Raw genomic sequence first — 9946 nt, 5'->3', positions numbered from 1 at the left:
CCTTTCTTCTTGGAGGGTTCTAGTTTGGTCCTCTTTTCTTTAGGAATGCAAATATACACATGGCAACCAAAGATTCTTAGATGGCTTAAATCTGGTTTATTCCCTATAAAGGCTTCTTCAGGTGTTATATTCTCTAAGATTGAATGAGGGCATCTGTTTTGAATGTACACAGCTGTATTTGAGGCTTCAACCCATAATGAGATATGTAGATTTTGATCATGAATCATGACTTTAGCGACTTCGATGATGGTTCTGTTTTTCCTTTTTGCAACTCCATTATGTTGAGGATTATAAGGTACTGTACACTCCCTCTTAATCCCAATAGAAATGCATAATTCTTTAAAATTTTCAGAGATATATTCACCCCCATTATCTGATCTTAGAGTCTTTATTTTCTTCTCAGTTTGATTTTCCACTAAGGCTTTAAATTCTTTGAATTTCAATAACACTTCATTTGATTCTTTGAGTTTTATGAAATAGATCCAAGTTTTCCTAGAGTAGTCATCAACAAATATCACGCAATACAAAAATCCCCCTAGTGATGGTAATGACATTGGACCACACAGATCAGTGTGGACAAGTTCTAGTACAACTTTTGGTTTGTGTTCACTTGAAGGAAAGGACCCTTTTGAGTTCTTTCCTAGAGCACATCCTTTACAAATCAGTGTGGACAAGTTCTAGTACATCCTTTACAAGTTCTTTGAATAGGTTGGGTTTGCAGGAGATGTCTCCCGCCTCAACTTGTGTCAGGAGAGGTAGATGTGCTATGAAGAAGGTTCAAAGGGTGGGAAGGTGGATGCCCCCTCAGGATGAGTCCATCAAGATTAACACTGATGGCTCCTCTAGGGGTAATCTAGGCCCTGCTGGGATTGGTGGTGTTGGTAGGGATAGTAGGGGGGAGGTGGTTTTCTTCTTCTCAGTGCATAAAGGGCGACAGTCTAATAACTTTAAGGAGGGATTACCAATTTTCTATTCCCTGGAGCGTGCCTTGGAGTTGGGGTGGTAGAAGGTCATTTGCAAATCGGATTCACAAATTATTGTTAACTTGTTGATTGAGCAGAAGGTGAGTGGGATTCATTGGCAGCTGGCAGGGATCATTCACTAGATTCTTCAAATTAGTTCTATGATGGAGAAGGTGTCTTTCATCCACAATCCTCGTGAATGGAATAGAGCAGCTGATTGTTTGGCTAAGTGGGCCTCAGAACATGATGATGCTTGGAAAGTTGAAGGATGGGAGCAACTCTCCCCGGATTACTGTCAGGACTTGCATAAGATATTTGCTAAGGATATGGATAGTTATGAAGCTGGCTGATCTTGGGTTGGGCTTGTGGTTCCCTTCTGGGGCTTTGAGACTCTAGTTCACTTTTGTATTTCTTGATTCTGATTTTCAATTAAGTTTTTACCCATTTATTAAAAAAAAATCTTACCTCCTTTCTTAATTAAATAAATATTTAATTTATCTAGCCCCTTTCTTCTATTAATCATATAAATATTTTATTTATTTAATTATCTTTTTTCTCTTTATCGCAACCATCCAACTTGTTCACGTAGATCACAATACAAATTCGTAGGCATGTGACAAGTGTCAATTGTTTCTTCATTCACTTTGTGCTTTCTTTGAAGTCAACCCACCGTTTAATCACATCTCTCCATTTCAAATTAACCTCTTAATCCTATTCATCCTTATCTTTTACCTTTCCACTTCTTAATCTCCTCCCTTCATCTTTACCTACTATTAATCCTACTATTTCTCTTTCGTCTATGAGATCATGACCATTCATCTTTTAACCTCTTAATCTAAATCCTCTATTTTCATGGTGATCTCTATAAAAGAGGCTTCCTCCTCTCTTTCTTCAACACACATAGTTTGAGCATACCTATACTTTGCAAAAATCTAGCTAGAGCATACATCATTACAATCATAGCCTTACATCATCGCATCCACCATCCATTCCTCTTTGAGCTCTTGTGCAAGTGCATACAAATCTGAGAGCATACACCATCAAATACAAGATCATGGAGGATAGGAGAACACTGGAGACAAGCGTTTCTTGCATGCGAAGGTATACTTTGTTTATTTCATGCTATTTGCATATATCTGTAGTTCTTTATTAGTTGTTTGTTGAATGATTTTGTAGATCTAGGGTTAGTGGTTGGCTTAGTTAGGATTTACAAATAGGTCACAATTCAACATTCACAATTGTTTGTTGGGATGGGGTCTTGGGTTGTCATTGATCACCATAATTTTCATAAAAGGATTATATATAATCGAAGAAAATTTGGTTTGTCAATATGTTGTTGAACCTTTCTATAGTATGGTGAAGGCTTGTTGGTACTATAAATAGTAGGTCCTTGGATAGTTGGACCTTTGATATTGAACTCAAGGTCCCATTATAGAAATAGATATGGAGTTCATCTTTTAGAAAATGGTGTATACTTTTATTCTTGAGAAGGAGTGTCTATCATAACTTTCTAAGTAGGGGGTCTCAACTTAGGAGCCCTATGTTAGAGCTAGGTTGTTCTAGTTTGGACAAACAAAGAAAAGGAATCAAATTTTATTATCTGTAGAGAGTATCTAGATCTTAAGACAATCTTATAGAAAGTAGATCCTTTAACATAAATCTTTCAACAAATATAAAAGTAAAACTTTAAATTATGTAAATGAAAGAAAGGTTTCAAATTATACTGCCTTATTATATAAAATGATATTTTTTAAATATATAATATTCACAAAACGATGTTCTTCTCATATATTTCTTTAAAAAAAGGTCCTTTCGCTCAAATCAAATATACTTAAATATATACTTGTTTAAATTGCTTGTACATTTAAAAAACAATGATACATCACAAATGAAGTCAAGCCAACGACTTATACTAGTCATAATGAAAGTTCCCTCCATGATTTGTTTTTATGTAGATCGATCACACCCTATATCCCTGGCTGCTTCCTGTAATAGGCCAGGCCGGTCACAGAGTAGAAAAATCGGTGTTAAAAAAAAATAACCTACTGTGTGCTTCACAGGGGGCCACCGAGGAAAGAACAAGGACATAAAATGACATGATGGGTGGGTAGGCATCCACATAATATAAATATCCATGGAAGAGGGTGGCTTTATGTTGGTCACAATGTTTTTGAGAATAGAATAATATGACAAGTTTGACCAAAGACTAAGAAGTGGCAGTGTTTTTCAAAAAAAAATTAATAATGGGGTGTGTGAGGTGATTGCTTTAGTTAGTAAATCAAGCCAAGCAGCAGGGGCAGCTTTTTCCTTTCTTTGACTGAGGAAAATTGTTTGTTGTGTTGTGTGTGACTCTTTCTTTGGATCTTCTTCAATGCAAAGCAATGCATTGCAATGCCATTTGACTCGTTCTTCATCTTCTCCATTCATTCAATTTCTTCGCAACTTTGAAGATCAGATGATCAATGGATTGCATTCATCACCGACCGATTGTATTGACTTTGAGCAGGAAAATTTGCAAGTTTTGAACGAGAAGAAGAAGAATCAATGGATTGCATTTTACCCATTGTTTGATATAATGTTGTTATTAATGCTTTTCCACGTGCTTGGCATGCCTTGGCTTGAGGGTTAGTCTATTTGCTCTTGTCTTAAAACGGCAAGCACGCTTTGCCGATCTCTCTGAGTATTTTTTGGGTATTTGGGCCAATAGGAGAGGATTTTGTTGAAGCCGGACAAAGATCAGGGCAATACGGTGCAATTGCAGGTGAGTTTACATCAATATCTGTTATCTGCTGTTGTGGATTCCGAACTTCACAGGGAAACCTGAATTTTTTTCTTTCAGGGGTTGTGTTTAATAGATGATTCATGCTAGGGAAGACATAACATTGATGTTTTCTTACATTTCTTGCCTGGTTCTACTGCTTGGGTTTCTAATCCAATGAAACCCATTTGATGGAATTGGTGGGATTGTGCCTAAACCCCCATTTAAAGAACACCCAATGGGTATTTGCTATTAATTTGTGGTATTTGAGTGATTTGGCGCTCTTTTGCTAAAAGTACAGGGGCGGGTTTTGTATCAGATGTCTCTAGAAATGAAACCCATCTCGTGGAATTGATTGAAATGTGCCCAAAACCCCAGTTTGAAGAGTAGTTATTGATTCTGGTGTCTGCAATTTGTGATATGTCTACCATTTGATGAAATTTCTTGTATGGGTTTTGTCTCACATGACTCTGGAAATGAAACCTGTATAATGAAATCGTTTGGAATGTGTCTCTAATATCCACTTAAACAACATCCAATGTTTTGATGCCATCTGTTTGATTGCTTGGTTTCTATGTTACTGTGTTTAGTCTTTGTTGTACATGTGATTTGACATCCAATTGATGAAATCAAATGGATTAGTTTTGCCTCAGATGTCCATGGAAGTGAGATAATCATTGATAAAATTGGTTTGTATGCTTCCATCTTAAATTTCTGATATGTCTCTGATATTCAAATTTATCTGATTGAAATGCACGGATTGTTTTCAAAATCCCAATGCCCAGGGCTGGCATAGCCTGAAAAATCAGCTCATCCAACTTCTAAGCTTTGATTGACACTTAACGATTTTCCCCGGTGTTGATAGTCCTTCATTAATGTAATCTATGCACATAATATATGTATGTTTTTGAATTTGCAGTGCATATTGTGAAATTAGATGGTAAGAGGAAAAAATGCGTGCTTAATTTTTTTCCAATGGTTGTTGTTCCTGTTTCTCAGCTGATTTTGTTTCAGAATTCTATTGCATCTTTGATCTCGAAGCACTCGTGCTGAATTTGCGCGTACTGGACATAAAACCTCATATCCTAATATATGTGTTGAAAAACTTGACCATCTCAGAATTCAGAGCCTCAGACAACTTATCAATGGTTTCTGCCTTGTAAGGCACTCAAATTCTGTCAGCTATGTATGTGGCATATTCAATTTATTCATGTTTCTGAAATTTGAGTCATATCTTGTGAAAGTGGATGGATTGTGTTCAAAATCGGGTGATTCTATGGCTTTAGTCACATGTCCATGTAAATTTCAGATTATGGCTAGTGGCTTTCTGGAATATAACAGTTCATCAAATAGAGCATATTGTATTACTAAGTGAATATGAGACATACATAACTAGTTCAGAATTTGTGTTTTTTATTCTGTTTCCATCAGTCTTTCTAAAATTATTGTATTTGTTTGCTGTAATTTTAGAACTGTTTGGTGATGGGGTTGTTATGTGGAGATTGTTTAAGAACATGTTTAGAACAATGAATTTGATTCTGCTGACTATCAGATAAACATTTTCCAATCCCTTTAAATGGTGCTTCATTTGACTGCACTGCAGGCTCAGCCAATTCCTTGAGTTTATGACGGATATATACACAGAATTAGCACACTGCGATATGCTTATCAGGGACAGTAGCTGCTAGTTGTATTTGGGAATTTTGAAGTGCAGAACTGTTTGTTGGGTTAAATAGTTTTATTCTGTGTCTGCAATGGGGTGCTTCATGGGCCAGAGAAATAAAAAGAAACAGGCTGAACAAAGTGTGGTTAGAAGTGACAGAACAGTGAATCTCTATGACAACAAGCCAGTACTTTTGCCAGAGCCTGCGCGAGGTAGTGGGGCTGATTCACAAGAAGCTCAAAGCCATAACGGGGGACCGCATTCTGGTCCTCCAAGCTTCAGGAGAAAAGTGAGAACAGTACAGCATGTTAACTGGTTGATCAACAATAGGCCCAGCCCCAGAGCCTTATCCGCACCATCTAGCTTCAGTAGGACAGAACAAGATTCCCATAAGGAACTATATGGAAAATTGGAGCAAGAAGAAGAGAAACCACAGAGAGTTTCTCCACCTCCACTTGGTACAAAGCGAGCACTTTCGGTTTCTGAAGCAGTACAACCCAATAGGAACTCTTCTCAGTCTGGACCAGTGAGCCCAATATCTGCTCCTGTAGGCTCAGACAGAAAGGCATTTTGTGGCCAGCCAGTCCCTCTTCCATCTCCTACCTCCCTTCATGAAAATAGCTGTACTGTACGCAGCACTGCCCGTGAAACAGCCTCATGCTCATCACCTTTGAACTCTGCATCTCTCGGCACAGGTCTTAAGAAATTTGGAAGCCTTAAAGGCAGCAGCAACTTCAAGAGCTCTGGGCTTGTTCCAAATTCTGAACCGATGCCTCTTCCACCCCCAAAGGATATGTTGAATCTCCGTTCATTCACATATGAAGAGCTTTCCAGTGCTTGCAATAATTTTTCACAGGAGTACTGTTTTTATGAAGGTCAGGCATCTCTGGTGTATAAAGCTTCTATTAGAGATGAGTTATCAGGACAGATGATTGATGTGGCAATTACTCGTTTTGTTGCTACTTCTCAGGTAAATAATGCTCTCTGTGTTCTAGATGTATATTTGTTAATTGTGTTGCATAGAATTGATTTGTTCATTTAATGTTTGCCCCTTAGCTTTCTCAATTACAAGTTTTGAATTGTATTCACAATTTTTCCTCAGTCCATGAAGATAAGTAAGATAGCTCTTGGAAATAATCATGTAAATTTGTTTTGCATCAACATTTGGATCATGCTCAGTAATCTATCAATAGGATGAGAACAAGTTTACATGGTTAATTCTAAAATCACTCTTACTTAAGTCCCAAGTTGTTGGGATGGTACTTAATAAAGCAAGAGAATAATCAGAATGTGCGATTTTTGATGTCTTGACCCTTTTGTACCATAAAACTTTAATTCCATGCTTATGTTGTGGTGTCTGATTATTATGTGTGTGCATTGTTTTAAGTGAATCATATTGTCATTGCTGTTGGTTTGGAATTTTGCTTGATTTAGTCGCCAATTTTTTTGTTTCGCATCCAAGTGATTGCGATCATAACAATTTAAACATTGTCTAAGGCAGAAGTGTACGGGCATGTTTTCCACTTTTTTCACAGCCTTTCTAAGAATTATGCTGTTAAATGATTAGTTTAATTTGAAAAAATGCTTAGAGTTGGTTCTATTGATTTGTTGTTTTGAGTGATTTCTTGATTGAATTTTGGGTCTGTTAATAATCTTTTGCAGAACTTTAAGGAGTTTATTAACGATGTCAATACAATAGCTTTGCTACAACATCAAAACTTATGCAAATTAATTGGTTACCATGCCCGGGAAAATGCTTGTGAGCGTATGTTGATTTATGAAATGCTCCCGCATGGAAGTCTGGATCAACTTCTTTATGGTAGAGCTAATGGGCTACCTATTGATTGGTGTACAAGAATGAGAATTGCTCTTGGTGCAGCTCAAGGACTTGCTTACTTGCATGAAGAAGGACCTTTCCAGGTATACTTCTGCTTTTTCTTGTTCTATATCTGTACATTGGATCTTTTCTGTATTTTACCTTCACTCTAATCGTATCTTTAGCAAATCTCATAGGAGATTCGCTTCTTGCGTGCAGGCTATGTACAGTGATTTTAAGGCTGCAAACATTCAGATTGACAAAGATTTCAGTGCAAAGCTTACTGATTATGGATTTGCTAGCTGCACTCAGGAGATAGATTCTGTCAGTAATTCTTCTACGGTATGCACCAATTCTTCAATCTGAATTATTCTTATCATTTACAAATACCATTTTTGATGTAAAATTTCAAGATGCTTAGATTGTTAAAGATTAAAAAGTACTGGGCTATTGCATTAATCTGCTTAGAGTAAAAGTGCAGTAAGCTCCCTGTATTCCAGCTAATCCCCAGTCTAACCAAATCTTATCAGTCACAATATCACACCAAGATCAGTTTGGATTGTACAAAATTTATAATTATCTTCTGTTTAAAGTTTCTGGGAAGAATAGTGGATGATTATCCAATATCAAGAAAAATTAATGTTCAAACAATCATTGGAAACTATATTGCACATAAAGGATGCTATTGGATCTTTCCGGTTCAGAAAACTATCTACAACGTGAATTTATGGACACCCTATAAATTCTACCTATAACATCTAGGTAGCTGATTTTTCAAAATTAATCTTGCATTTATAAAGTTAATCTGCCATGTTAATTGCATTCTAAACTGCATTGAAAATAAAGGAAACTATCTTGATTTTTTTGAATCGAGAAATTATTTACAATATGAAGTTATGAACACCCTATAAATCCTACTTATCTCATCTTTGTAGCTGATTTTTCAAAAAATAATATTATGTTGTTATAAAGTTAACCTGCTATGTTAGTTGCATATTAACTGTGCAACTTATTTTAATCACCATTTTATACTCGAGGGTAATGATTTAAAGGATGTTGTGTTTTCAGGCAGCAGCATATTTCGCACCTGAAACTTTGCCACGAGGATTGTTGACACCCAAGAGTAATGTTTGGAGTTTTGGGATAGTTCTTCTGGAATTATTGACTGGACGCCAGAACATGGGAAATTCCTATCCAAAGGAGGAGAGGAACCTGGTCAAATGGACAAAGTTCTTCCTTACTGATGAATGCAGACTCTCTCTAATCATGGATCCAAAGTTGAAAGGTCGATTCTCAGGGAAAGCAGCAAAGATAGTGGCAGACCTTGCCCTGAGGTGTTTACAGAAGGAACCATTTGAGAGGCCCACAATGAGAGTAGCTGTGGAAGTGCTAAAATCAGTCCAGGACATGAAATACTCATCCAAGTTTCCCTTGAAGGAGCCAACAAGCCCCAAGAATGAAAATACACAGCAAATTTCCAAACAATTAGCATCATCTCCACCAAGGACATCATTTGTGGCAGTGCCTACTCGCCTATTTCAATCTCAGCCCCTAATAGTAACCAGAGACTCAACACCATGCATGCCAGAGCAACCCATATCTAGATCTCCCAGCTTAAACAAATTGATAATCTCATCCCCTTCACACACTGCATCAGATATAGCACTGAGCCCATTGAGACCGCTGAAACCACTTGTTGTGCCATCCAGATCATGTGCATCAACTTTTGCACTGGAGGAAGTTCTTATCAAGCAATGCAAAGAAACTGCTTCTCCAAGGCAGCAGCCTACTAGAGTTGAAGGATTCTAGAAAATACAATAATTTTCCCCTCCAATTATATTATTCATTGAATTCACTTTTTCAACTGATTTTAATATGTAGATTACTACTATACAAATGTAACATCTACAAAGCTTCATCTGTATTATTTACCTACTATTATTGTGTGGTGATTGGATCATACATGCTTCAAGGAGGCTGTATCTTCTATTGTTTTGGCTGTAACTGTAGCGGCAGGAGCAAGAGGTGAGGTTGATCTCAACATTGTTGAGGTTGCAACTGTAATGCTTACAGTGAGAAGGGTCTAAAATCAGACCCAGAATTAGAGTTGTACCCAAGAAAGTTTGGTCACGTGCTTATCAAAAGGAGAAGAGACTTGTGTTGGGATCCAGAACAGGAGGATGGACGGTAAAGTGGAAGTTGTTTGTTTGTAAAAATGTGTCTGTATAAATTCAATCTTCTAAGGAACGCTTGGAGGTATTCTATTATATGTTATATTAAGGCTTCTATTATTCAAATTAATAGAAAGATCCCACTTTTTGTTTGTTGCATGAGAAGGTGGTTTCTATTATTCAAATGAATAGAAAGATCCCACTTCTTGTTTGTTGCATGAGAAGAGAGCTACTGTTGTAATAATATAATCTTTTGGCACCTAAGAAGAGAGCCTACCGTTGTCATGATATATCATTTGATACCTAAGAAGAGAGCCACTGTTGTCATAATCATCATTTGATACCTAAGGTTGTAAAAGACCTCCGTTTAAAAGAAAAGAGAAGATTAATACCAGTTAGGTGTAAAAACAGATAAAATAGATCTTGATCGGTTAAGTGCAGAACAGAAGTTCTGCACATCTGATCAATTAGTGCTGATCTAGAACAAGACCCATTATTAGAATTTGGGCTTTAGATGTGTTAGGATGATGACACGTTAGGCTTTTAGCCATGGTCTATATTTGGTTTGGTGATGGG

General features: G+C 37.0%; 1 protein-coding gene across 1 annotated transcript; it reads left to right on the top strand.

The window, feature by feature from the left end:
* Positions 1 to 3114: 3114 nt before the first annotated feature.
* LOC131076416 (probable serine/threonine-protein kinase PBL2) lies at positions 3115 to 9535 on the top strand. The gene is made up of 5 exons (XM_058013589.2): positions 3115 to 3723; positions 5324 to 6353; positions 7046 to 7303; positions 7419 to 7541; positions 8268 to 9535. Exons 2-5 carry the CDS (start codon positions 5475 to 5477, stop codon positions 9006 to 9008), a joined length of 2001 nt encoding a protein of 666 aa, XP_057869572.2. The 5' UTR covers positions 3115 to 3723; positions 5324 to 5474; the 3' UTR covers positions 9009 to 9535.
* The last annotated feature ends 411 nt before the right edge of the window (positions 9536 to 9946 follow it).

This window comes from Cryptomeria japonica, chromosome 7, assembly GCF_030272615.1.
Source record: "Cryptomeria japonica chromosome 7, Sugi_1.0, whole genome shotgun sequence".
NCBI classification, from domain to species: domain Eukaryota; kingdom Viridiplantae; phylum Streptophyta; class Pinopsida; order Cupressales; family Cupressaceae; genus Cryptomeria; species Cryptomeria japonica.
This window is presented reverse-complemented; position numbering and strand designations above follow the sequence as displayed.

Coding starts and splice junctions, on each gene's coding strand:
- LOC131076416 (XM_058013589.2), top strand. CDS start 5,475: ATGGGGTGCTTCATGGGCCAGAGAAATAAAAAGAAACAGGCTGAACAA. Junction 6,354..7,045: donor GTTTTGTTGCTACTTCTCAG/GTAAATAATGCT, acceptor AATCTTTTGCAG/AACTTTAAGGAGTTTATTAA. Junction 7,542..8,267: donor CTGTCAGTAATTCTTCTACG/GTATGCACCAAT, acceptor TTGTGTTTTCAG/GCAGCAGCATATTTCGCACC.